The sequence below is a fragment of the Ochotona curzoniae genome, unplaced genomic scaffold (assembly GCF_017591425.1).
Source record: "Ochotona curzoniae isolate NIBS_2020 unplaced genomic scaffold, NIBS_Ocur_1.0 contig_4516, whole genome shotgun sequence".
Lineage (NCBI taxonomy): Eukaryota > Metazoa > Chordata > Mammalia > Lagomorpha > Ochotonidae > Ochotona > Ochotona curzoniae.
The window spans coordinates 4531362-4559111 of record NW_024466313.1 but is presented as its reverse complement, the minus strand read 5'-3'; the positions used below and the strand labels follow the sequence as shown (position 1 = coordinate 4559111).

At 59.7% G+C, this 27750-nt stretch overlaps 1 protein-coding gene across 8 annotated transcripts; it reads right to left on the bottom strand.

Annotated features, from left to right (window-relative positions):
- Window positions 1–82: 82 nt before the first annotated feature.
- Window positions 83–26783, bottom strand: PCBP3 (poly(rC) binding protein 3). 8 transcript variants are annotated; one of them, XM_040986758.1, is made up of 13 exons: window positions 26628–26783; window positions 25163–25186; window positions 24301–24333; window positions 23851–23967; window positions 22429–22560; window positions 21752–21880; window positions 17076–17150; window positions 14326–14367; window positions 5945–6023; window positions 5294–5353; window positions 3477–3529; window positions 809–978; window positions 83–132 (listed from the first exon to the last, which is right to left on the bottom strand). In XM_040986758.1, the coding sequence occupies exons 1-13, from the start codon at window positions 26694–26696 to the stop codon at window positions 96–98; spliced, it is 1020 nt and encodes a 339-aa protein (XP_040842692.1). In that variant the 5' UTR covers window positions 26697–26783; the 3' UTR covers window positions 83–95. The 8 variants fall into 8 exon arrangements, with proteins under 8 accessions (XP_040842692.1, XP_040842690.1, XP_040842691.1 ...); XM_040986756.1 differs by having other exon boundaries at window positions 96–132; window positions 17007–17150; XM_040986757.1 differs by having other exon boundaries at window positions 96–132; window positions 5945–6020; window positions 17007–17150.
- Window positions 26784–27750: the final 967 nt, after the last annotated feature.

The following is a 27750-nucleotide window of genomic DNA, read 5'->3' as shown; positions in this document are numbered from 1 at the left end:
CACAGGGCAGGTCAGCAATCCTCTCTGGGGAACCGTGAGGAAGAGCAGGTGGTCTGGATGGTGTGTGAGCCCCAGGGGTGGAGACGCTGGGTGGGTTAGAGCGCGCCCATCCCGGTGACCTCAGACGTCAGCCTGGAAGACAGGGCACAAAGAAGACACATCATGACACTCCCATTCACGGTCACCACTGGGGAGTGGCGGGCAGACACAGTCAGACATTCTGGGGGCAGGACCCAGGAACCTGACACCCCAACCTTCCCACACTTGCTCCCCCATCTCTCAGGGAGCCCTGCCCCTGGATTCTCTGCAGGTCTGCCAACAGCAGGCCTCTCCTTGGTTCCTGCCCCGAGGCAGGACAGCCACAGGCTCTGGATCAGGAGGGAGGGAAGGTGGAAAAGCACAAACTTGGGGCACAGGTGTCCTTGTCTTATAACCCTGCCCCCACCACACTTGGCTGTCAGGGGAAGCCCCAGGACAGTGGTCACATGACCCGCCAGGAAGGCACCCTGGCTGGGGGGATCTGGCATGAGACCATCCTTGGGTGGGTGGAGGGAGCTGTGTGGGCTCCCTGCGACCCTAGGTGCCAGTGTCACAGGCCCCTGGACAGGGAGCATGCCGGCCAGGGCAGAGTCACTGGTGCCACCACTCTGCTCGGCACAGCCCCTCACCAAGCACAGGGGCCATGGCTGGCAGTGGGCTGTGTGCTCTGAGAATGAGGAACAAGGCCTCCCCTAGGGACAAGAGGAGGCTGCCTGAGGGTATGCCAGGCTGGGGCCCCAAGTCTGGTGCAGCTGCCAGCACCACTCACCTGGCGTTGATGAGATACTGGGCAAGGCTGATGTTGGCTGGGGTCCCCGTGATGGTGATCTGACGCTCCGATGACCCTTCCGTGGCGTTGGCAATTTTGATCTGGGCTCCTGACATCTGTCGTATTTCATTGATTTTGGTCCCTTGGCGTCCAATGATGCAGCCTATTAGCTGGAAAAGAGATGGAGGCCATTCCTTAGAGAGCCAGCTTGGCCGTGCCCAACGTGCACTGGCCCAGGGCGTTTCGGTCCCACCCATGCCATGAGCTCAGGGATGTGGGGACAGCGTTCTGTTCTACGACCCTGGGAAGGGCCCCAAGGCCTCCAGGCTGGGGCTGTGGGTGCTTTGCTGGCCTGCATCCTTTGCTGAGGCCCCCATTTCCACTGCCTACTGCTGTGGCATCTGGAGCCAGAGCAGAGATGAACTGGAGGATGTGTGGCTGTCTGAGGGCAGAGAGCACTGGCCTGCGGGTGCCAGCCTGGGCAAGGTAGGCATCAGGAGTGAAGCTCAGGACTGGCTGGCACCCCATGTTGGCACTGATTCAAGTCCCATATGCTCCACTTCTGACCAGCTCCCTGAGAATGTGGAAGACGGCTCAGGTCCGTGGACGCCTGTATCTCTGTGTAGGGAGAGCAGGCTGGAGCTTCTGGCTCCTGGCTTTAGACTGGACCAGCTCTGGCTGGTCGGGCAGCTGGGGATTGAGTCAGCAGACAAACAATAATTCTCTCTGTATTATTTCAAAGAAATAAATCTTAAAACAGTAAGGGTCTGTGAAGTAGATTGTGGGATGGAGGGGTGAGCAGGACCCTCTGTCTGGTCTGGGAGCCTGAGGGCCTGGCAGCTGCACAGACTACCCAACTGAGGGGACCACCGAGGAGAACCTGCAGGGACCAGCAGTGGCCCCTGGGAGCCACATCCGCTAGGACAGTCCTTGGTGACAGGCCCGACCGGGGAGCTGCTGGAGTCTCTGTGCTGCCTGCCCACCTAGCACACAGGCATCTCCAAGGTTGACGGCAGAGCAGGAGCTTCTGCTGCTAGAGCTGAGACTGGGTCAGCAGGGCAAACAGGAGGGAGACCCACTTCCCAGGGAGGCGCCTGAGGGTCACCGCCTCAGCCAGGGCACAGGAGGGACACAAGGACTGACTGGTCACCCTGGGGAGGGCTGCCAACTGCACTCACTCTTAGGCCACCGTCTTGCTTCTCAGGGTGACAGAGGTCTCACCACACCCAGCACCTCTGGAAGGGTGCAGACCCCTCCTCACCACACCCAGCACCTCTGCAAGGGTGCAGACCCCTCCTCACCACACCCAGCACCTCTGCAAGGGTGCAGACCCCTCCTCACCACACCCAGCACCTCTGCAAGGGTGCAGACCCCTCCTCACCACACCCAGCACCTCTGCAAGGGTGCAGACCCCTCCTCACCACACCCAGCACCTCTGCAAGGGTACAGACCCCTCCTCACCACACCCAGCACCTCTGCAAGGGTGCAGACCCCTCCTCACCACACCCAGCACCTCTGCAAGGGTGCAGACCCCTCCTCACCACACCCAGCACCTCTGCAAGGGTGCAGACCCCTCCTCACCACACCCAGCACCCCTGGAAGGGTGCAGACCCCTCCTCACCACACCCAGCACCTCTGCAAGGGTGCAGACCCCTCCTCACCACACCCAGCACCTCTGCAAGGGTACAGACCCCTCCTCACCACACCCAGCACCTCTGCAAGGGTGCAGACCCCTCCTCACCACACCCAGAACCTCTGCAAGGGTACAGACCCCTCCTCTCCACACCCAGCACCTCTGCAAGGGTGCAGACCCCTCCTCACCACACCCAGCACCTCTGCAAGGGTGCAGACCCCTCCTCACCACACCCAGCACCTCTGCAAGGGTGCAGACCCCTCCTCACCACACCCAGCACCTCTGCAAGGGTGCAGACCCCTCCTCACCACACCCTAGCCTGTCTTAACCGGAGGGGTGAGCACAGCCTCTCCCCTCCCCTCCCTTCTCCTCTGATGTCTTCTCCTGAGTCCAGGTGACTCAGCCACGCCAGGGCAGGCGCCTTATGCGTGGCTGGCAGCAGCTTGGTGCCCAGAACATGTGGCGGTGAGCACAGGGAACAGAGGCCATGTGGCCTGGACGAGGCCCATGGCAGCCCTCAGAAACGGGGCTTCCCCGCTGGCCCACAGCTCCCCAGGAAGCCATGGAACCCACACTGTCCAGCTCTTGCTCAGGCTGGGGACAATCCAGAGACAGATACCATGCCCTAACTCCAGAGCAGAGCCCTGCACAGCCCAGGGAGTGCTGGGTGTGTTGACGGGCACCTGCAGGGTCACAGACACATGAGCGACTCAGGGCTGTGACACCTGTGACATCCAACCCATCTCAGGTCTGCGGGGCCAGTCCCAGCGGTGCCCCTGGCCCTCCACTCAGGGCTTGACTGGCATTGGGGTGGGGCCTTGGAGGTGGTGTCCAGCCCAGCTCCAGCACTCGACTCCCGACGAACCTCTGAAAACCCCTGACACGTTTTTCGGTCAGTATCCCAGGGGTGCACAGGGAGGAAGGGGCCACAGGGTCTTCATGGGGCTGGGCCACCGGGCCTCTCAGAGCCCGGCCTGGGGTCCCTGGGGTGGCCAGGGTGCATCAGGGTGCCTAGGGGTGTGAGGGCATACTTACATCATTGGGAATGGTGAGCTCATGAGTGCTGGCCGGGGGACTGGCGTCCAGACCTGGGCACACCAAGGAGACACGGTTAACTGACAGGAATGCTGGACCTGGCCCACGTTCCCCTGGCTGGGCTCAACGGCGCTGAGGGCAGAGGTCAGGACAGCCAGAAGACAGGACTCTATGGGCTCCTGGGTCCCAGCTGTTGCTTAACCTTGACCTCCCGAGTCCCCACTTGTCACAGAAGAAGGGAAGGGAGGTCATGTAGGACAGTCCACTCAGTTCCAGCCACATGATTTCCGCACCATCATAGTCCCCAACTGTCCTGTCACCCTCCAGGCCTGAGGACAGGGAGTCCAGCATGTCCCAGGCCCCGTGGGACGTCGGGGCACAGGCCGTGCTGGTCACATCATGCTAAGTGCCATGTTCTGTGCTCGTAGTCAGCCCAGCAGAGGCCTCAGACCTGGGTAGAGAGGCTGAGCACGGCTGCCTGTGCCTACCTCCACCCCACACTGTGGGCAGTTCCTCCAGTCAGGGGCATGGAGAGCCATGGTTCTCTGTTGAGGAACCATCGGGGGGCTCACTTAGGACCCTGGTTAGGCAGCTTCTGCGTTCAGTGACCACAGAGTGCACAGAGGTGGCAGCAGTGCACTGTGTCGCGGGGCAAGGCCAAGCCAGTTCCTGGGCTGGGGCTCCGTGCTCAGCACCCCCACTTCCTCCACAAGTGGCAGCCATCTCAGACCTTCAGAATGTTCCAGAACCTGAGCCCTGCTCCCTTCTCCCCTGGTCCCATCACTCTCCCACCCCCCCACCCCCAGCAGGTCTCTGATGCCTGCACATCTCCAAAGCGGCCCTGCTCTGTCCCCAGCTCCAAGCCAGCCTTTGCTTCTCTCTTCCTTCTGCTGTCTTCGTCTCTTAATAGGACAACAGTCAGTGGCTTGTGACCAGGACCAGTGCCTAATGGTGGCCTTTAAGGGCCTCCCTGAGTGCTCTCCAGGCCCTGGCCACACAGCACCCGAGCACAGGAGGACGTCACGCCAGGGAACCACGTTCACTCATCTCAGGACAAGCTCCTTGCTGCAAGTGCACTTGGAGGAGGAGGATGAAAATCCCACACAGGAGGCCCCAGTGCTGCCTGCCAGGGCGCCACCCATCTCCGGGCATCTGCCGCCCACAGAGCAGTCGCCTTCCTCACCGCGCTCCGCACTTCCCCTGCCATGGAGCGTGTGTGGGGGGATGTCACGTGGCCGTGTTCTGTGGCCCGGGTCAGGTGGAGAGGGCACAGTCTCACAGGGGACCTACTCAGGCCCAAGCTGTGACTTCCCCAAGGCTCTTCAGATCAACAGCCCTAAGCCCACGCCCTCGGCCCCACCGTCCACAGCTCTGCGACATCTTAGCACAGTCACTCAACACTGACCAGCACAGGCGAACCCTTCTCCCAAGGGTGGGAGACACTTAAACGCCACACACCCAGGCCACGTTCTTGCTCCATGCTCCCCTATGCTGCATTGCCAGCTGCACCCATGACAGCACCCCAGGGCCTCACCCTGCATTCACTTGGGGTGGCTGTGCTGTGCCCTGGTTCAGACACTGCCTAGGAGTTGGTAGTGGCCCCACCCACCACTGTGGAGCTTGGCAGCTGCTGGAGACAGCTAGCTGCACACAGACCTAGTGCTGGGCCATGTGTTCCTGGGATGCAGGGACAAGTGAGGTTGCCCTTCTGCCCTGCACAGCCCCCTGCCTGCTCCCCTCCATCAGGGTGAGACCACCCCTGTGCCCTGGACGGGCCCCCTGCCTGCTCTCCCTCCATCAGGGTACTTCTGCTTTACCTGGCGACTGGCCCATCAGATTTTGAGCTTCTTCGGAGGAGTGTAAAGGCAGCTTTTCTGCTGGAGAGCAAAGAAGAGACAGATTTAATGTTTGCCCTCAAGGAGATAAGCTAGGGAAGCTCAAAATATGACTGGGTGTGGGTGGGTGCTCACCGGCTGGCCTGGGGTCTGGCTCTCACTCTGTGTGGGCCTGGGAGGCCCTCTGACTGCCTGCTCATGGCCCTGTGTTCCCAGGGCAAGCGGGTGCTGTCCTGGGGCAGGAGGAGCTCCTGAGCGCTGCAGCCACGCCTGCCCAGCCGAGCACCAGCTCACCGGCCCATGGAGAGGACTCCAGCAGGGCCAGTGGGTGCACTCTGCACGGGGACCAAGGGGGCCTGCGAGGAGCACAGAGCCCCCCAAAGCAAGTGTGTGTCCTTGGAAGGGTGGACATTTCTTTACCAGCACGGCCAGTCAAGGCCCTCGAGGGACGAACCAGCCCACGCGGGAGAGGGACCGACCTCCCCCGCCCCGGCTGGCCGTGGCTCTGTGCTGCCTGGCACGCCTGGCACGCCTGGCATGCGCTGCTCCTCTGCTACTCACTGTACTGCACAGACAGATCACAAAGTCCCCAGGCGAGAAGAGGAGGTCAGCAAAGGGCAGCTGGGTACGTACCGGGGAAAGCGGGGTTGGTCTGTCCGAGGGGAGGAAAGGGGGTTTGCTGCATGGCCAACTGGTGGAGCTTGGTCAACTGCTGGGGGCGGGAGGGACACGAGAGCTAAGAAGGTTATTGTCATCGAGTACAAGTCACACCAAATTAAAATGGCAGTCACAGAACTTTGCACAGAGAGGGGGCCATGCGGACACATGGCGGACGCCACAGAGCTCAAGGACTTGGCCTGGGGGAACCAAGGGGGCTCAAGGTGCAGCCAGCAGTCCTTCTCCTCGGCTCCCTGGCAGCGCTGGCCAGAACCTGCTGGGCCTCCTTCTCCCAGGACCTGTGAGGGCAGGCTGGCCAGGGCTGGGAGGAGGGGCCGAGAGCCACAGGGCAAGGCCAGCAGGGCTCCCAAGGACTCGGTCCGTGTACACAACCTCATGCTCACACCCCTGGGACGGCCAGAGCAGGTGTTGGGCACCTTGGCCTGCTCCCCTAACGCCCACAGGGCTCTCCTGTGGGTGAGGCCGCATGACTGCCTCAGGTAGGGGACACGTGAAGCCTCTGCGGGGCTGGGGCTCCTTTGGAAGCTGCTTGTGCCCAAGGCCTTGGCTGTGTTGACAGCTGTTCCGTCCTTCTGTACCCCGGCACTTGCTCCGTTTCTTGCAGGAACAACTAAACATGGAAGACAGAGGTAGGTGTGGCTGCAGGAGGGAACTGTCCACCTACGGACCTCCCCAGGGCATGCGCCTGCACTGGGGCCCTAGTCTAATACAGAACTTCTGGTGGGCAAGTGGCTGGTGGAGGCAGTCCTGTGTCTACTGCCTTTCCTCCCCAGGAAAGTGGGGTGCTTACCTTGAAAAGCAGCCCCCCACACCTCCCAGGTTGTTTCCCCTTCCTGGCTATTTCATGACCTGCGTGGGTGATGTGGCACACGGATGCTCAGGTGAGGGGACAGTGACTAGGGTCAGGTTTGGCTCTGAGAGTTCCCACCTGGCATGTCGCAGAGGTATCCTGCTTTGTACGGTTGGCATCTGCGGCCACTTTAAGACGTAACCCTAGCAAGTGCTGGGGTACATGAGCAGACACACCCAGGCACTGAAGACCCTGTGTTATGGGAGAGCAGCAGAGAACACAGTGAAAGACCCTTCTGGACAAAACAGCATCATGGGATGACGGCAGGCCACCATGGCCACCTGTCACATGGCCAGGGCAGTGGCTGAATCACACCAAACCCAGCCCACAAACGATGAACCCCACTGGGCGGACCCAGGAGCTCACAGCAAGCCACACGGGCCACACGGGGGATGTGCCATGGGACTGGGTTCCAGCATGCATGGGCACTGCAGATTCCCCAGACAGGGGAAGGAGCCCCCAGTCAAGGTCAGGGGCCAAGCAGACCCAGCAGGTGTGGCTCAGGGCAGCCAGACCTTGGAGGGGCTGCTTCCCAAGTCTGCTGACCCTGGCTGTTTCCACACTTTCCTATTCATAACCAGACACTCCAGCCAGGGTAGGTGAGCGTGGTGTGGATAGCTGTGGGCCCTGCATGTGTCCAGGGTAGGTGAGTGCGGTGTGGCTATCTGTGGGCCCTGCATGTGTCCAGGGTCACCTGTGGTTGGACCAGAAGCTACCACACGCTCCTAGATTTACCAGCCATGCTACTGTGACACAAGATCCCCCTTATGTGGCCCTGCACGGGTCAGGATGGCAAGGGAGCAGGGTGCAGGCAGCAGAGCCATGCCAGTCTCGCATCTCCAGGCTTGGGAGTGGGAGTCGTCTGGGTGGGTCCTGTGGATGCAGCAACACCCCTGCTGGGCTGGCCTCAGGAAACAGAGGAGTGCTGCCATGTGCCCGCTGTGGCCAGCAGTCACTGTGGCCTGCCAGGGCTGCACCTGGCTACCTGGATGGCTGCTCTGTTCTCTCCCTTGTCTGCTGCTGGTTACACAGCTAAGGTCCATGTACCACGAGTGGTTCCAGAACCCACTGGTGGCGTGTGTCACAGGTGAACCAAGCACCTATCAGGTCAGCCTCCTGGGACCCTAAGGGCCTTGGCTGTGTAGCCACCTCATGGTTCTAACCTCCTTCACTTGACACTTCTCGTCCATGTGCCTGGAGGTGTGTGAATGCCTTTTCTTGCCACTGGTCACTGTCAAAGTTTACATCCAGTTTCCCCAGTCTGTGTACGCTGCCCACCTGCAGCCTGACCTTGCGCCTGCTGACTCTGACCACACTGTGTGTGGACCTGCATCAAGACTCCTCTGGGCCTCCAGACTGCCCATTCTCACTGTCAGAAGGCTTCCCACTTCCTGGCCTCCCCAGCCCCTCGTGCATTTCCAGTTGTCTTCCTGGGGTCATTTTCTGTTTTCGCGAAAGGTGTCCGTTAGCACGCTGTTGCCATGGGCTTGGTGGCCTGAGCCGCCTGGAAGACCCTCTTAGAATGGGTTTTCAAGCAAACAATTATTCCATTACCCCATGTTCTCCTGCTTCCATGGTTGCTGGCTCAAGTCGGTCAGGGTTCTTCCTTGTTTCACAGCATCCTCATTCTAATTTTAAGATCCAACTTTTGTCTTTGGTGCTTGCTATTTTACTCTGAAGTATCTAGGATGTTTTTTCTTCCACATCCATCCTGCTTGGGATTCACGGGATTCATGCTGTGAAAACTGATTTCTCTTACTCAGTCTGGAAAATGCCCAGGACATGTCTCTGAAAAGATCACTCTCCATCGAGCCCCCTGGCTCTGGCTCTGGTCAGATCCTTGCCCTTCCTCTCAGTCCTCTAGCCTGGTGGCTCTCGGATGCTCCCCAGGGACTCGCGTGTGCAGAGGGGAGGCTCTGAGGGGAGCAGCTGCAGGGATGGTGTGCAGAGGGGAGGCTCTGAGGGGAGCAGCTGCAGGAATGGTGTGCAGAGGCCCACGAAGCCACGCCTGGACCAGCTCAGCAGATCAGTGAAGAACCCAAGAAGAGACGTGGGGCAGGGAAGGGGCCTGTGGGAGCCAAGCCACAGGGATGGCTGCCCGCTTTCAAGACTGCAACAGCACTGCTCTGGCAGCAGTGCAGCCCTGATCACTGACTCCAGAAACACGGACGTGAGGCCCTGCCGGGTAGTCAAGGGGTTCCCCACTCTCCTCCCACAGATTTGAACAATGGATAGAAAGCCCAAACCAGGGCCCACGCATGAGTTCAGCAGCTGTGCTCATTGGGCCCCAACCATGGCCGAGACCCTAAACTGCAAGGTCTGGCTGTGTGGCCCATGACATGACGCACATCTCTGCCCTTTACCCAGAGGAGCTCACCAGGCACAGACTTCTTAGCTGAGCCTGGGAGGTCGAGCTCCCAGCAGCCAAGCTGTCCCCCTGCGTGCCATCTCCTGAGTTTGCACTTCCTGTGTGCGGTGGGTAAGCGCAGAGCCCGGAGAACGACATGAGAGGTGAGATCCCTGTCAGCCCTGTCCCACGGCCACAAATCCCCTTGGACAGCAGGACGCCGAGCGAGGGTGTTCCGGATGCCCAGATGGCCGCACTGAGAAGGCGCAGGAGTGACATTCTCCCTGCAGACAGCCTCTGACCTGGAGCGGATCGTCTGTTAACTCCTGACTCCGTGGTGCTTCACACTCGGTAGACACTGTCCTTGCATCTGGGCCTTTCCCAGGGAGGGCAGCATGGAGCCTAGGCTTCTTCTGACCCTGGCAGTGGCCACAAGACCCCACTCCGAGGTCCTCATGCTGTGGCCACCAGCACACTGCGCTGACATCCAGCAGGCGCTCCACCAACGTCCAGCAGGTGTTCCACCATCGTCCAGCAGGCGCTCCACCAACATCCAGCAGGCGCTCCACCAACATCCAGCAGGTGCTCCACCGACGTCCAGCAGGTGTTCCACCAGCGTCCAGCAGGCGCTCCACCAACGTCCAGCAGGTGTTCCACCAGCGTCCAGCAGGCGCTCCACCAACGTACAGCAGGCGCTTCACCAATGTCCAGCAGGCGCTCCACCAACGTCCAGCAGGCGCTCCACCAACGTCCAGCAGGTGCTCCACCAACGTCCAGCAGGCGTTCCACCAGCGTCCAGCAGGCGTTCCACCAGCGTCCAGCAGGCGCTCCACCAGCGTCCAGCAGGCGCTCCACCAGCGTCCAGCAGGTGCTCCACCAGCGTCCAGCAGGCGCTCCACCAGCGTCCAGCAGGCGCTTCACCAACGTCCAGCAGGCGCTCCACCAACGTCCAGCAGGCGCTCCACCAACGTCCAGCAGGTGCTCCACCAACGTCCAGCAGGCGCTCCACCAACGTCCAGCAGGTGCTCCACCATCGTCCAGCAGGTGCTCCACCAACGTCCAGCAGGTGTTCCACCAACGTCCAGCAGGTGTTCCACCAGCGTCCAGCAGGCGCTCCACCAACGTACAGCAGGCGCTTCACCATTGTCCAGCAGGCGCTCCACCAACGTCCAGCAGGCGCTCCACCAACATCCAGCAGGTGCTCCACCAACGTCCAGCAGGTGTTCCACCAGCGTCCAGCAGGCGTTCCACCAGCGTCCAGCAGGCGCTCCACCAGCGTCCAGCAGGCGCTCCACCAACGTCCAGCAGGTGCTCCACCAACGTCCAGCAGGTGCTCCACCATCGTCCAGCAGGCGTTCCACCAACGTCCAGCAGGCGCTCCACCAACGTCCAGCAGGCGCTCCACCAACGTCCAGCAGGCGCTCCACCAACATCCAGCAGGCGCTTCACCAATGTCCAGCAGGCGCTCCACCATCGTCCAGCAGGCGCTCCACCAACGTCCAGCAGGCGCTCCACCAGCGTCCAGCAGGCATTCCACCAGCGTCCAGCAGGCGCTCCACCAACGTCCAGCAGGTGCTTGCCAGCATCCAGCAGGGCATGCTACTGTGTATTTTCAACATGGCTTGTGTCTGCTGGGGTACAATTGCACCCTGAGTAGAAAGCCCAAGAGCTGTGACTTCTTCCAGCAGAAAACTGGGTGACACCCTGCATGCAATGGAGAACATAGCCATCTGTCTTCCCTGAGCTGGCCTGGGCTCATGTGCTGGGATGTGGGCTGTTCTCCCTGGTCTCTGAAGCTGGTCTGACATGCCATGAAGACATCCCAGAGAACATGCTGGCCCAGATCTTGATGGACAAAGGCCCCAGTGCCAAAGTTCTGCCTGCCGTCAGCAGGACCTCATCACCCCTCCACAGCTGATGTGTGAGGAACCACAAGGACCTGCTGAGTGCACCAGGACTCAGTGAGCAGAGCTAGCAGGCATTCTTCACGTGGCACAAATTAGGCATGCTTCTTCCCAGGCGGAAAAACACTCAGCTCTGAGGTGAAGAGTGTCCAAGAAACATACTTTCACATCATCTGAATGGGGTTTGTGCAACTTGCCCCTATGAGTCAGGGGTGACATGCTTCTGTGACAGAGAGCAGATGCTTTCCAGAGACAGCTAAGGTGTGAGGGCATGACAGCTACCATTTCTGAGTGTGCCTTGCTGCCCACCCGTGTCACTGTGAGTGGCTCAGTGCACAGTGTGGAGCCTGGGGTCTGAGTGGGTCCTGCTGCCCGCCCATGTCACTGTGACAGGCCAGGACACAACCACAGCAGGCAGCCTGGAGTCTGAGATCAACACAGCATTTAGTCCAGTGTCTGGGAAGGCCAGGCATCTGCTTTGCAATATGGCAGGGACCTGGATTGCTGTGTCCTCACATGGGAGCAATCTAAGGGGCGGCTGTTCAAGAGTGTCTTCCTGGAGGGCATCTATCCCAGCTTTTAGGGCCACACTGCTTTACTCTCCAGTGGTCAGACGGCCAGCCCTCAGCATGACCACTCAAGGCTGCAGCAGGGAGGCAGCTAGAGCAACACATACTAGTCCAAACCAACAGAAACACAGAGTCTGCGAAGCTCCCCGTGTGTGAGAATCCTGGGACAGCCACCCGGGAGCTCCCCGTGTGTGAGAACGCTGACAGCCACACGGGAGCTCCCCGTGTGTGAGAATGCTGACAGTCACACGGGAGCTCCCCGTGTGTGAGAACGCTGACAGTCACACGGGAGCTCCCCGTGTGTGAGAACGCTGACAGCCACCCGGGAGCTCCCCGTGTGTGAGAACGCTGGGACAGCCACCCGGGAGCTCCCCGTGTGTGAGAACGCTGGGACAGCCACCCGGGAGCTCCCCGTGTGTGAGAACGCTGGGACAGCCACCCGGGAGCTCCCCGTGTGTGAGAACGCTGGGATAGCCACACGGGAGCAGCAAGCTCTTCATCAGTACAAAATCCTTCTCTCACAGACACCCCAGTACCCACTGTTTCCCATGAATTTAACCAAAGCTCCTTCTAAGCTGTTAATGTCCACTGCCGGTCATGGGACGCTCACAGGGTGCTTGCCTCCTGGCATCTGCCGTCACAGCCACGAACTGGCCAGGTGGCCAACACTACCATGGTAATCTAGTGCCCTCAGGGATGCCCACCTCTGCATTTCCTTGTGGAGTTGGACATTAAATCCTACTTCTGCCATGTGCCCACCACGTGCATGTCGCTCTGGACTCAGCACTGGACGCAGCTGGGACACCCCAGAGGCCAGGCCTGGCCCCACGTGGCTTCCATGTTGAATTTCTTTCAGCCCTTTCTATCAGAAAGTGCCGGCCGACCATGCCAGTGGCCCTGCCTAGTCCTGACGCACAGGCCCCGCTTTTCCAACCGACTGCGTGTCTGCAGCTCGTGGCCCATGAGAAGCATGGCTGACTCAAGTCCTGATCTTGCAATGAAAGGACTCGGTGTCTGGATGGGCTGGGCGGCAGGGCAGTGCCTTGTCAGTGTTGGAGGATTTTCCTCCAAAGAAAAGGCCGTCGAGATTTATTTTCTACTCAGCAGAAACTTCCTGGAATGACAGGAAGTGGAACCTTTGGCTCACAGTTCAAGGTCTTGCTTTATGAACTTCTGAAAACCCTCCTGGCCCTGCCTTCTGGTCTCACTGGGTGAGCATCCCTGCCTGGCCCACAGTGCCCCCTCCACTGCCCAGCTGCAAAGGTGCCCAGGGCTTTAGAGGAAGCCATGGCTGGAGAGGACTTCTCAAAACTCACTTCCTGCTGCTAGCAGCATGCGGCAGCCTCCCCTCACCCCACCTGCACCCACCAGCACATCCTCCCTGGCCACTCTCTCAGGTCATCTGCTCTCTGGGTCCCCAAGACCTGGAGCCCTCCTACCCAGCTTCCTCCCACCCACTTGCATGCAGCTTCCTATAGCAGGAAGTGCAGAGACTGGGGTCTTTCGCTGGCAGCACAAGGGTTGCCCCCAATGGCCGTTTTACCATGAGGTACCCAAGCCAGCCTGTGGTGAGCCCGAGGACGCCATCACCCACCCTTGGCAACGACTGCACCCGGATTCTACACATGCCGATCATCCCCATGGATTCTTCCAGAGTGATGGGAGACAGCTCTGCAGCTGATGCTGCCCAGCAGCAAAGGCAAGTTCCAACCCAGTGGTGACACAAGGAGTGGTTCACTGTGGCCATGGCACCCCCAGTGGTGACACAAGCAGTGGTTCACTGGCCGTGGCACCCCCAGTGGTGGCACAAGGAGCGGTTCACTGTGGCCGTGGCACCCCCAGTGGTGACACAAGGAGTGGTTCACTGTGGCCTCTCCTTCGTGGTCATGGAGAGTCTCCATGGCAGTTCTGGGAGGCTGTACCAGGCGGCGGGACTCAGTGGTCAAACGGCCCCAACCACAAAAGGGAAAACCACCCTGCCATAACATCTAAGCCGCAGCTGCTCTAGGAGCTGGGTGCTGGGGGCAGACCGCCCCACTCCTGGCTGGCACAGCACCGTCAAGTGCCCTGTGCAGGCCGCCTGCTGCCTGAGCTCCTGCAGGTGTGCAGGCAAGGTGTCCAGGCAAGGTGGGCCTTCTTCTAGTCTGCTGAGCACACAAGGCCTGCAGCCCCCATAGCACCTCACTCAGCCCGCAGTGGAAAGGTGCACTCCGTGGGCTGTGGCAGCTGGGCTGCGGTTTCTGACAGCCTGACCCTCTCTCTCCACATGGTGCTGGCGGTGGGGTGGGGCCGGGGTGCCATGAAGCCCCCTGACAGCTGCCTGGCCCGAGGAGTTGAGCTGCCCTCTCACAGGGTCCCTACACAGACAGGTGGCATGGAGAGCACTCTGCAGGTGCTGTCTCACGCCCCATGTGAGGAGGGGCACCTGGGGCTGCAGTGGACAATGGAAATAATTTGATATCAGGCCAAGTCCTCAACACAAGCAGAATTAGTGCTAAGAGGTTAAAAGGTTATTGAAGGCTATATAGGTACAACACAGGTCAGGACACTGAGAATAGAGATTAATATTATTGTGTAATATTAATATTAGTAGCAGTCAACAGCAGCATGCAGGTACGTAAATGATGATAAGAGAAGGGTTAGAGGGAGACAAAATGAAAACTCACATCCGGATGGGGTATGGCGTACTGTCCCTGGATTGTGTAGGCCTAGAGAGAGAGAGAGAGAGAGAGAGAGACAGGATCAGCTCCTCCTGGGGCAGGCCTCAGGCACGCGAAGGATCCCTGCCTTGCAAACAGAGGGGCCTCAGGCATGTGGGGGACCCCTGCCTTGCAAACAGAGGGGCCTCAGGCATGTGGGGATCCCCTCTCTCAAACAGCTGCACCTTGGCCATGGGGGCCCCCCTTGCCTGCACCACACAGGGGAGCTCCCCTTGCAAGACATGGCCTGGGGGAAAGCCCTCTTCCTCAGCCTTCCCAGGAGCTTGCACAGAGCATCTTCCCAGAGACAGAAAGGGACCACAATGCCTTGGCGGCCACGCCCCAGCCCCTGTACCAGTCAGAAGGGACTGGATGAACCAGTGCAGCCCGGGCTGCTACTCATGCCCCCCTTTTCTTCTGCAGATAACCCCAAGAATGGCCTGGTTTACTCCCCAAGAGACAGGTCTAGCAATCAACATCTTGAAAATCCAGTCAACTGTCAGAACAAATACTTTGGGAAATATTTATCCCAAGAAATCTAAAAAAGGAGAAAAGTTGAGAAAGTGACTAGGCTCAATATGGTAAAAGCTGGACCAAGGGTGTGCATCAGTTAGGGGACCGATTAGCTTATCATGTACAGGATCAAAGCTTGGCGGGCCGTGGGGTGGGGCACAGCACATCTCTGGGTCAGGGCAGGGTCCCAGGGGGTGTCGTTTAGCCTCGTTATTTCCTTTGCCTTCTGCAGTGGAGACTATCTACCTCTGGTCCCTCTGACCTTGCAGACGGCAGCGCCTCATCTGCCCCGTGGGTCCCCCACAAGGAGCTTCCAGGGGACCTAGAAACTCACAGCCAAACCACAAACGCACCACAGTCCAGGGAGAGCAGAGACACCAAGTCGCAGCTGAGTAAGGGTCCGGGAACGGGCTGTCGCTCCCAATCTTGGGCCACCAAAGGCCTGCAATGAACACTTGGGAGGAGACCATGTCAGTCCTCCAAGCGCCAGACCCTCCCTCAGGTTTGGAATCTGCAAGAGCTGTCACTGGCGGAGAAGGTAAAGGAATCTTAGCAGACACAGCAGCATGTCCTAGAGATGGGGGTGAGGGTCTGGATCCCCCGTGGGGGCTGCTCCCCACAGGATGGGGCCGTGACTCCAAACGTGGTGTCACAAACTCCACGTGTTTATACAGTGCCCCTTCTCTCCATGGTGAAGGTCCACGTTTTAACAAGTGGCCCAGCGTGATTGGAGTGTGACAGGGAGGTCGGGCCCACCCAGGTTAGTGACCCAGCGAGTCATAGCCCTGGGGAAAGTCAAGGAGATGAATCAACAGGCAAGCGTCTTGCAGGGGGACAGTCCAGCCTGTCCCTGAGGTCAGCCTGGTGCCTTGGGCAGTCCCGTGTCCCCAAGGCTGCGTGCTGGTAAGCCCCTGGCCTGTGGAATGGAAAGTGGGGCTGAGGCAAGTGTGTGCTGCTGCGTGTAGTGGTCCTGGCTCAAGGGATGGCCATGGAGGCTGCTGGCAGGATCTGCCAACACCCCCTTCCTCCACAGAGAAGACCATGAGCAGGTCTGGACTTGCCTCCTTTGTCTCTCTTCCAGTGACAGCGCAAGACCCCAAGAGGGCTGCCTGTCTCCACTCTCCCCTGAGCAAACACACTGCCGCTCCTGGACCCAGAGCTCTTCCAGGCCAAGCCCGGCTTCCAAAGGCTGTGGGGCCTGGGGTGGGGCGGGCACCCCCTTGCTCTCCAGAGGCCCTACTGGGCCAGCACAGGCCACTGCATAAGCTCTACTGCCCTCCCAGCCCTTCCAGCTCCTCTTTGGGCAGCAACTGGAACCCAAAGGCTAGGTCTGTGAGCCCTGGAGGCCGGGTGTGTGAGCCCTGGAGGCCGGGTGTGTGAGCCCTGGAGGCCAGCTGTGTGAGCCCTGGAGGCCGGGTGTGTGAGCCCTGGAGGCCAGCTGTGTGAGCCCTGGAGGCCAGCTGTGTGAGCCCTGGAGGCCGGGTGTGTGAGCCCTGGAGGCCGGGTGTGTGAGCCCTGGAGGCCGGGTGTGTGAGCCCTGGAGGCCGGGTGTGTGAGCCCTGGAGGCCGGGTGTGTGAGCCCTGGAGGTTGGGTGTGTGAGCCCTGGAGGCCGGGTGTGTGAGCCCTGGAGGCCAGCTGTGTGAGCCCTGGAGGCCAGCTGTGTGAGCCCTGGAGGCCAGCTGTGTGAGCCCTGGAGGCCAGCTGTGTGAGCCCTGGAGGCCGGGTGTGTGAGCCCTGGAGGCCAGCTGTGTGAGCCCTGGAGGCCGGGTGTGTGAGCCCTGGAGGTTGGGTGTGTGAGCTCTGGAGGCCGGGTGTGTGACCCTGGAGGCCGGGTGTGACCCCTGTGACTCTGTCCTTGTAAGGACACCTGCCTGGGGCCTGGCTCTTGGGGAGGGCATTGGTGGTGGCTGGGGGCTGGCTCTTCTCCGTGGGCCTGAGCTTTTAACACTCCCAGAACGCCCTGAAGCATCTGCTCCCTGGGTGCCAGGGATGGGGCCTTGACCGTACTGCGTCCTCCCTGTGTGTGAGGGGGCCTCCCTCTTCCCTCCAGCCTGGCTTGGCCAGAAGAGCTCTGCGTCCCGTGCGTGGGCGGACACGTGCACGTGAGAAGGCGAGAAAACCTGAGTGCACTAACGGGCAGCGGCGGGTGCTGCAGTAAAAGGCTGAGGTTGGCAGTGGAGGCCGCGAGCGGGTCGGCTCTTACCTGACCACCTGCAAAAATGACAGGGGTGGAGGCGGGCTTTGGGCGGTAGGGGATGGTGGCACCTTTCGGTGGGGACTAGGAGAAGGGACAGGAGAGGGAGAGAGAGGTTAGAGCAACTGCATGGTCCAGGTCCCTTCCCCTACCTGTCCCCCCTCCCCCGGCCACAGCAGCCAGGTGCTCCAAGGGTGGGAGGAGTGAGCCAGCCGTCACAGCTCACCCGCAGGGACACGGAGCCGCATCTCCCCCTGGACTCTGCCCTTCCAGCAGCCCCTGACCTGAGAATGCCCTTGTAGCCACTGTGGCCCTGTCTGTCCCCCACTTGGCCCCTCCTCAGGCCCTCTGGTACCAAGGCCCTTGCACAGGAATCCCCCCGGGACAAGCTGAGCCTGCCCTCAGGTGCACAGTGTCCACGGCCACTGCCCCATGCGCTTTGCTGGGCCAGAGGTGAGAGCAGACACACTGCACAGTTACAAGAGGGTGCTCCCTAGCGCGTGGGCTGCACACTCCACAGCCATGGAGAGGTCTCTCAGAACTCCCCTTGCCACTCTGTGAAACACAGAGTTCTGGTAGCAAGATCAGCAACATCCTCCAGAATGTTCCAGCCAAGCTCCCTTCTCCTTGGTGAGGTGACTAGCACCCCTGGCCTCCTATGTGGCATCCCCTTGGGGCGTGCAGTCCCAGCACACAGGTGGGTGGTGAGCCTGGGAGAGCTGCCCTGCTGGCAGACCCGGGAGGAACTTCAGCTATCCCACCCACTGTGTACGGGAGTGGGCAGGGATTCCCTGAGCGCAATGGCAGGCAGTAAGGACTAGACCAGAGCCGCTACACAGGTCCTGGGGCAGGGAGATTGCAAGGGGTCTGAACAGGCCAGGCGTGCTGACAGTGCCCTGGGGAGAGGCAGGGTCTGGGGGGCTCTCATTTGATCCTGGCTGGGAGCACAGCCTGCAGGCATCTCTGAAGAGGCAGGGCTTGCTGTGCAGACCCATCCAGTGCTGCCTGTCCCTCCCTGAGCTCCTTACCCACACTGGGACTGTCAGGGGGCAGCCAGTGATAGCCAGCACCCTTGACAGTGGGCAAATGGAATGTGGCTGTGTCCCCTGCCCTCTGTCCTGAAGGTGGGGCCCAATGCAATGTTGATTGCATCCTTAGGAAGCCCTCAGCCACTCCCCCCACCACCTGGGTGGTCGCTCCTGCCCATCTGTGACTCTCATCTATCACATGACGGGGTGGTACTGCACTGCTGTGTAACCATGACGGGGTGGTACTGCACTGCTGTGTAACCATGACAGGGTGGTACTGCACTGCTGTGTAACCATGACGGGGTGGTACTGCACTGCTGTGTAACCATGACGGGGTGGTACTGCACTGCTGTGTAACCATGACGGGGTGGTACTGCACTGCTGTGTAACCATGACGGGGTGGTACTGCACTGCTGTGTAACCATGACGGGGTGGTACTGCACTGCTGTGTAACCATGACGGGGTGGTACTGCACTGCTGTGTAACCATGACGGGGTGGTACTGCACTGCTGTGTAACCATGACGGGGTGGTACTGCACTGCTGTGTAACCATGACGGGGTGGTACTGCACTGTTGTGTAACCATCACGGGGTGGTACTGCACTGTTGTGTAACCATGACGGGGTGGTATTGCACTGTTGTGTAACCACGCCCCTCACAAGCCCCTATAAAGGCCCATGATGAGGAGGGGCTCACACTCTTGATGGAGTGCCTGGTCGAGTGCTTCCCTTGCTCTGGCTGCCCCAGGACATTGCTTAGGTAGGACAAAGGAGACAGCTGCTGGGGTCCGTGCAGTAACTGTGGAAGACATGAAGGTGTGACGAGAACAGCTCCCCTGTTTGGCATTGCCCGGGGGAGCTCCCCGCTGCACAGCAGGGCCTGGCAGATGTTTTCTCCTCTAACTGATAAGCTGTAGAATGAGAATCGTAATAGGAGTATATTACTGATTAATATGTGTTGTCTACTGAGGAATTCCTGGCTGCAACGTCAGAATGGATAACTCCTTGCCTTAAGGTGAAACACTTTACAGAATTATCTTTGAAAGCACCCACTTGTTGAATGTAGTGTTGAAATCAAAATGGAGTAAACATGGCTCTATGCTAGCTGTAATTCTTGTTGCCTTTATAACTCCTGCTTTACTTGCTTAGCTAATAAACTGTGTGAGCCTGCAGGCCTAATGGCCAACACGACCTTTAGTGCCAATGGCCCCAATCCCCATAAACCAAGCCTCCAGCCTTATTAACCCATAGGGAATTCAAGATCGAGGTCTGGTTGCCACAGGTGGCGCCGAGGCTGGAGCCCAGACCCGAGGAGAGCAGGCAGGGGCTGGCAAGCCGAGATTAGCTAGGAATGTGTGATCCTTCCTCACTCGCCTGTTGTAAATGGTGCCCCCTTGAAGCTGTGTCAAACTGCCCCTAAAGAGAACTTTGTAATTGTACTGCTCAGGGCCCGCCCTGTGCATTCCAGTGGCTGCAGCACCATGACACAAAATGTCTACCAGAGCTTGTGACTGTTTCTGTATAAATAAAGGGGACAGCTTCCTTGCATTATTATCCATTATGATCCTGGAATTGTAGTGGTCTGTTTCTTTTCTATACCGAATCCACGCACCCTCGTGAGTCCCAGCCTCAGCTGGACTCTGGCAGATTGCAATGTTCCTTCTGGTTTGTGTGCTGCCAGGAGTTCCAGGGGAGGTGAGGCCTAGCAGCAGTGGAATGTGGGTGGAAAAGCCGGGGAAAGGTGAGCGTCTGCAGCATTGTTACTTGTTGCATGTCTCTTAGGATAACTTATATTGTTGGGGAAGCTGGGACATAGGTCTTCAGCTTAACGGACGGACTTCAGAGTAATGACCATCTGTTTCTCTTGGGGTAATGACTGGGTGGATTATGACTGGGTGGATTATGATTGGGTGGATTGTGATTGGCTGGATTGTGATTGGCTGGATTGTGATTGGTTGGATTATGATTGGTTGGATTGTGATTGGTTGGATTATGATTGGTTGGATTATGTTTTGTTGGATTGTGATTGGATGGATTGTGATTGGTTGGATTGCCATATGGACTTGTGATTTGCTATTTCTAGCGTGTTCTATTATCACTAAGCTTGGGTAATAAAGACTCCCTAATAAACCCGAGACATGTCTGCGTCATCTTGCTCACATCCCTCACAGGGCCAGCATCTCCCCACCAATCCTCCTGGCCCCAAGTGACTGGCTTTCCAAGCCTGTTCTTTCCCAACATGCCCTGGAAGAGGAGCGAGCGAGGCTACAGGCCCGTGCTGCCCTGGAGTGGTGGCTTCTGGCAGCTCTGGTGGTGCCATCCTCCCAGGCCCCAGCATACCTTCCTCACTTCCAGGGCACAGAGCACGCGCCACGCCCAACCCTGCTCTGAGCTGGGGTCAGCAAAGAGGATTTGTAGAGCTACTGTGGGATTTAGTTGAGTTTCTTTCATGGACCGAGTTGTTTGTGGTGTGACTTCTGCTCCCCTCTGGCCTGTATGAGCTGTGACAGCATCACAGCCCAGCACACGGCTGGCCCTCTTGTTCACCATGCACAGACCCACTGGCTCACTTCAACGTCAAGTTCCGCGAGCAGGCAGTGAGTACTGCTGTGCCGTGGCCTGTGAGGCCAGCGTGCCACCGAGGGGCCACACCAGGCAAGCCTTGTCATTAGCGACTGTCCTGCACATCACAGATACGGTTTGTGTCCTCGCTTCCTTCATGTGTGGGCCTGAACCAGGAATCCTCCGGCCAGGTGGCACCCATGCAGCCCAGCTGGCAGGACCATCCCCTCCAGCCATGGGCCAGCAACTGGGGACTGGCACCACATGCTCAGTTCGACTAGGAATGTGGGGAAAGTTTCAGAAGGAGGACGTTTAAGACAACATTTTTGACTCTGCAGTGCTATTTTACTTCAGGAAAGCAAATACTTGCACTTTCCTTAGAGAGGCAGCTGCAGCCATGAGGGAGGGGCCAGGAGGGGGCCCTGGCAGAACTGGGGGTGAGTGGCCTGACACCCTGGCCGTGAGGGTCCCTGGCAGAGCTGGGGATAAGCGGCCTGGCACTCTGGTCATGAGGGTCCCTGGCAGAGCTGGGGGTGAGTGGCCTGGCACTCCGGCCATGAGGGTCCCTGGCAGAGCTGGGGGTGAGTGGCCTGGCACCTGGCTGGGACAAGTCCTCCAAGGCACCCACAGAGGTTAGCAGCCAGACACGTCAGTGGGGACGGATTCAAACTCCATGTCATGGCCTTGTCTTCCTCCCACATTTGAGGGAGGTTTTCTTGCTCATTGGTGCCCACCTGGCATCTCTGAGCCGTCCCATTTCCATTCTCCACTTGAGGATGTGGCTGAGTCACCTGGAGCCTCCAGTCTGGCCTTCCTCCCAGGGAAAGCCCTGCGAGGTAGATCTGGGCCCTGGAATTCCTGAATCTCTCTCTCCTTGGAACTCACAACTTCCTGTCCAAGTCCCTGAGTGCAGGGGTGGCTCACTCCTCCCTTCCCGCTCCCCGACCCTGGCCGAGTGACAGGGCATCCACTGAGGGAGCAGTGTGCCCCGTCCCGTCCCAGCCCCTGCCCTGTGGCACCTGAGGCACCCCAACCCTGGGAGGTGATGCTGGGGAGCCACGGGCAGAGCGCGCCGGCCCGTGGGGCGCAGACTGTACCTCCAGCATGACCACACAGATCTGCTTGACACACTGGATGATGGCATCCGGGGTCCCCGAGATGGTCACCGCCCGCTCCGTGGAGTTGGGCAGCATGTCCCCGGCCACCTGGACCTGGGCACCTGTGGACTGTAGAGACTACACATCGGGTGGGGCCAGGAGCGCAGGCCGGAGCGGTCAGCACTATGCAGGACTTCAGTAGACATGTGGCTAGCAGGCCCAGCCAGCACGGAAGCCGCACCTGCTCTCCCACCACCCTCAAAGTCACCCCTTCACCCCGTGCGGTCCCCTCCCCTCCTGGCACCCCTCCCGTCTCTCCACAAACACAGGTATTCCCTCAGCAGATGGAGTAGCCCTGGCCCCGTGAGTGACACCGGTTGGAGCATTCTCACGGACATGGGTCCATTCCAGCACAGACCTAACCTCCTATATGAACAAGGCCCACCCACAGTCGGTCAGGGGACCCCGGCTCTGTCCCCACCACAGGCCTGCTGTATGAACGAGGCCCACCCACAGTCTGTTAATGTGGGTCTACACGTCCTCTGGACTTCCTGTCCCTGAGATGCTCTGATCTGCCAGGGCCTGCAGGACTGCTGTGGAGCCCGTGGCGTGCAGTGGTCTGCTTTGCTGCCCAGAGCAGGCACCCTCTCCCTTCCAGGCAGGGAACATCCTGTTACCTCCCTCATCTCCTTGATCTTGGAGCCGCCTTTGCCAATGAGCGAGCCGCACTGGCTGGCCGGGACCACCAGCCTCAGGGTGACCGGTGGCTTGCTGGTGGCAGGGCTGTTGCTCATGGAGCTGATGATGTCCTGAGGAGGGACACGGAAGGTGCCTGTCACAGAAGGCAGTGGAGCCACAGGGCTCCTCTTCAGCCGCAGGTTGATCTGGTCCATGTTCCGATGCTCAGGACACAAATGGACCCAAGTGGGAGTTGGCAACTCAAGTAGCAGGTGGTACCAGCAGGTGGCTCTGGCATGGAACCCTTTGGCCAACGAGCAGTGAGCAGGTGATGGCAGCCAGGACCACAGGACTCTGGCCTCTTTCTCCAGGTGCTCCCTGCTGCCTTTCCACAGTAACTGTACAAAGTCGCCTGGGTTGGTTGCCTCATGTGACAGGTGATACAACACCCAGACCTCAGGCCACAGCTGGACTCAGCTTCCGTGAAACCTGGCCAGAGCGGTCACTACTGAAGGCTTAGGGCTCTCTCGGCCGTCGGGGGCCCCAGGTCACCTGAGCTACACGTCTTTGACTCCTTCCACCATAAACCTGAAGCCTGAGAGAGGCCCCAGGAAGGGCCAGGTCTCCTGAGAGCCAGGCCTTAGGTGCTGCTGGCCAGGGTGGCAGCTCAGGGCGCTAGTCTGGCATTGACTTGGACTTGAAGGTGGAAACCAGAAGGGCAAGTCTCTACCTGCCTCTACACAAGCAACTGACTAAACAGACTGCCTGCTGGTGTCCACCCCCCAGAAGATGACCAGTTACTGAAGTCTGCTGACCGACAATTCTAAATTCAAATGTAACGACAATCATGGAATGCCGGGGACACGAGCAGCCCACACTGGCCTCGACCCTAGCCCCACACGGTGACCAGCAGCTCCTTCCCAGGTCTTCATGTGCCTCTGCCATGGGCCACCTCTCCTGGCGCCAGGTCACCGTGTCCTTAGCACCCAGACTAATGGCTTATGTTCCTCAGGAACTAAACCAAGCTACACACCCTCCTGGAGACGCCCACTGCTGAGACCAGGGCAAGGCCAGCCAGAACATCAAGGCCCATGTCACAGGGCTGGCTGCTCACTGGGTGGGCATCAGTGGTCGCAGTGTGCCCTGGGTGAGACTTGGAGATTGCTGTAAAACCACACTGCATGTGTAGGTGCAGGTGAGTGAGACGGGCCTCTCACCATGCTCACGCCAGAGTGGCTGGCTTGAGGAGGAGGTGCTCGCCTTCCCTCAGGTGGATCACGATGGGGCAGAGAAGCTAAGGGAGAGGCCCTGTGAATGAGCAGGACATCTGGGCAGGCTGGACTGACCCTGTGCCTGGAGAGCCTGCTGGGGATCGGGCCAGCCCACCACCAGGCCGGAGGCATGGGACAGCCACTGCTTACCTCCTCAAACTTGTATGCGATCATTGCAAAGGCCTTGAATATGGCATCCGTTGGGCCTGTGATGGTCACGATCCTCTCTGGGCAGTTTCCTTCTGAGATGTTGATCCTTGCCCCACTCTGCAGTGGGAGCAAAACAAGCCCAAAGCCAGAATCGAACCACAGGCCAGCACCGTAACTACCTGGCCCCGCCTGGCAAGCCTCAGCCCTCAGCAGTGACGCCTTTCAGGGACCTCCTTTAGAGGATCTTAGCATACAGCCCATGTCCAGTGTCAGCGGGGATGGCCCTTGTCCCTGTGGGCCTTTCAGAGCCCTGAGGCAGAGATCCCATCCCTGCATGTGGGGGCAGGATACCAGCAGGCCCCTGAGGGCATGGGCAGAACCCCTGAGACCCTCCAGCCTCGATGTCCTACCCTGCCAGGCACAGAGTCTCCCCCGGGGAGCCATGCTCACCTCCTCACGCATCTTCTTCACAGTCTCTCCTTTCTGGAATAAAGATTAGATACAGGAAAGAAGTAAGGGAAGCACAGAGCTCAGCCAGCACCGAGCTGTGGACCTGGCCCGGAGCTCAACCAGCCAGTGTGGACCGTGCGGAGCTGCGTGCTGCCCCTCTGCAGGGCACATTCTCACCACCACCTTGAGGGAGGGGGAGACTGCTCTTGTCAGGGGACAGCTGGCCAGGACGGGCAGGGGGCCCTGTGCCTGCAGGTCCTTGGCAAAAGGTGTACAGGGCATGTAAGGGCGCGACTCCCAGAGACATCCCCAGAAGCCCCACAGTATGGAGGATGGAGGGACCCGCAGAGGGGGTGACCATGCAACCAAGCCAGGGAGTAGCTGCTCACCACGGGGTCTCCTCCCTCCAAAGCGACCCTGAGCTTCCCCATGAGCGCATGCCTTCCCTTCTGACTGGAAGCACAGGGTTCCCCACCCTCACTGCCACTGACCACAGCCGGCTCAGACCGCAGTCAGGAAGTATCCTCACAGCAACGACCTGGGAAGGAGGACCTGGGGGGGCTGTGCCAAGGTGTGCCCAGGGGTCTGCTCGCAGCAAGCTCCCGCGGGGCTATGCCAAGGTGTGCCCAGGGGTGTGCCCACAGCAAGCTCCCATGGGGCTGTGCCAAGGTGTGCCCAGGGGCATGTTTTAAAGCAGGAGGGGATACCCACAGGTCAGTACAACAGTGGTGCTCCCATGGGAGCCCTATGTCACCCAGCATGGTACTGGGTACCTACTGAGTACCACCCAGCACTGAGATAGCTACTGTCCTCAGTCTCCTCACATAGACCCCAAGAAAAGGAGAATTTGTTCAATAGTTACCTTGCCAATGATGCTTCCAACTTCCTGTAGGGAAACCAGAGAAAGACGATGTCACAAAGCGGTGGGAGGAGCAACTCAAGGACACGCCCACCGGGGGCCAGTGCCTCACCCCCTAGAGTCCTGAGAGGGGGACTCATGTCAGGCCACAGGAGGAGGCTGCCTCTGCACCGGGGCGGAGTAGCTGTTTTCTAGATGCACAGTTCAGAAGGCATCACATATGCATTTAAGCCCAGTCAAGCCCAGCCAGAGGTCGCACCTGCCAGCCCAGTGAGAGACTCCGAAAAGGAGCTGATCCGGCCTCCACACCAGGCGGAGCAGCTGGCAGGCTCTCTGCCGTGGAAAACTGTCCCTTTCCCAGTCTGACTCACTCCCCTTACCACAAGGACCAGCCTTCTCGGAGCCGGGGCGGGGGGGGGTGCGCTGTGCAGCATGGCACGACCCTGCATCACCTGGCATGCCCCTCCCTCCCGGAACAGCAGCAGACCTGGCTCCTGTTGCTGCTGGAGATGGGACCTGGACACTGATGTCATGTGCCCACGTGTGGTGCTGGGCAGGGCGTGGCTGTTCTCTCGCCATCCCAGCAGGGTGGGAGTGCCCTTTTAGCAGTGACAGGCACTGAAGCCCAGCCCTGTGCCAGCCTCCCCATGACACCACAGGCAGCGTCTTGACACAAAACTGGACAAGAGCTGGATAGCCCAGTGCTGTGGGCCCAAGCCGAGGTGTTAGATCCCAGGGCTGCATATGGGCACGACCACGGAGACACACTTGCGGCACTGGTGTTCTGGGTCACTGTCCACAGAGGGATCAAGGAAGGTCCTAGGACCCAGGGAGGGAAGGTCAGGATGTGCCAGGCGGTGCACATGGAACTGTGCACAGCACCCAGTCAAATCAGGACAAAACTGAAGTGGGAAAGTGTTGAGAGAGATGGGGACAGGGAGAGAATCACAGCCCGAGTCCACCAAGACGTGGACAGAAGAGTGGACGGATGTGAGTCTGGTGGCCCACAGAATGTCCCTTCCAGCCACTAGCGACCAGCACCGCACCGCCTGGGCCAACAGGAAGGCCAGTGCACTATCCGAGCCGAGGGCGGGGGACCTGAGCCAGCCCGGGTGAGGACGCACCGCAGACACAATGTGCAGACAGGATTCACCCCAGGGCATGGGTGTGACTGCACATCGAGCAGCGCCACAGAGAGGGAACCGGGAAGATCTGCATGGCTCTGCCTGGGCACCTTGCACTGGGTGGTGGACACACAGGAGGCCAGTGTGTGTGCACCATGCTGCCAGCACACTCATGGGGCACCGGGCCCACGCCTGCAGGCAGGACAGTCAGAGTGGGGCCTTGGCCTTGTCTCGAGGCGCCCCCTGGCAAAGTGTCATCGCTGCTTTGTACGTCTCTGATGACAGCCTGGCCATGCCCCAGCCGGGCTGACCCCCTCCCTCTTAGCAGACCACACTCCTGTTACCTTCCCATGCATCAGCAGACGGATCGTCAGGGTCACGTTCAGACCACCTTCCGAGACCTTGGTCTCCATGTCTGTCCCAAAGTGCAGCTGGGCGTGACGTACAGCACCAAGGGTGCTGTGAGCAAGGATGGACGGGGTCCAGATGGCGTCACCTGGAGAGAGAAGGTGCAGCAGCTGGTACCCAAGACCCGTCCCTGGCCCTGAGCCTCTGGGGCTTCCTGGCCTGCAGGAGAGACGGTCTCCAGTGGGGAGGGACGACACCATGAGGTTCCACCTACTGGGAAGGCCAGGCCCACCAGGGTGGGACCAGCCACATGGGACTGACCCTGCCCTTGGCAAAGCTGTTCATGCTTCTGGCCTAGGTTCCAGGGAGGTAAGGAAGTCCCAGGCTGCAGAAGCATCTCAGAAGTGAGGCAGGGAAGCAGCAGGCCCAGCTTGCCCCTACAGCACTGGCCCCCTGCTGTGTGAGTCTCTGTTCACGGCCTTCAGCTCTGCCACTTTCCCCACCACCTCAGGGCTCCCCGTCTCCCACCACTCTGTCATGTTGGGGTTCACTGCCTCCCACCACCCCATCACTTGGGGTCCCCGTCTCCCACCACCCCATCACCTAGGGGTTCGCTGCCTCCCACCACCCCATCACCTAGGGGTTCGCTGCCTCCCACCACCCCATCACCTAGGGTTCCCCCACCTTCCACCACCCCGTAACCTAGGGTTCCCCCATTTCCCACCACTCTCATGTTGGGGTTTGCTGCCTCCCACCACCCCATCACCTAGCGTTCCCCCACCTTCCACCACCCCATCACCTAGGGGCTCCCCATCTCCCACAACCCCGTAACCTAGGTGTTCCCCCATCTCCCACCACTCTCATGTTGGGATTTGCTGCCTCCCACCACCCCATCACCTAGGGTTCCCCCACCTTCCACCACCCCATCACCTAGGGGCTCCCCATCTCCCACCACTCCTGGCCCCTTCAGGAGCCAAGCAGACCCAGGAGATCATGCCCCCTATAGCTATGGTCACTTCTTGGGAGATTCCGACTCTGTCCACAGAGCTGCAACACAATCGTGCAGTCCCCAGAGCAGCCAGCAGGTGCCGCTGTCCACACACACAGCCAGGCCCTCAT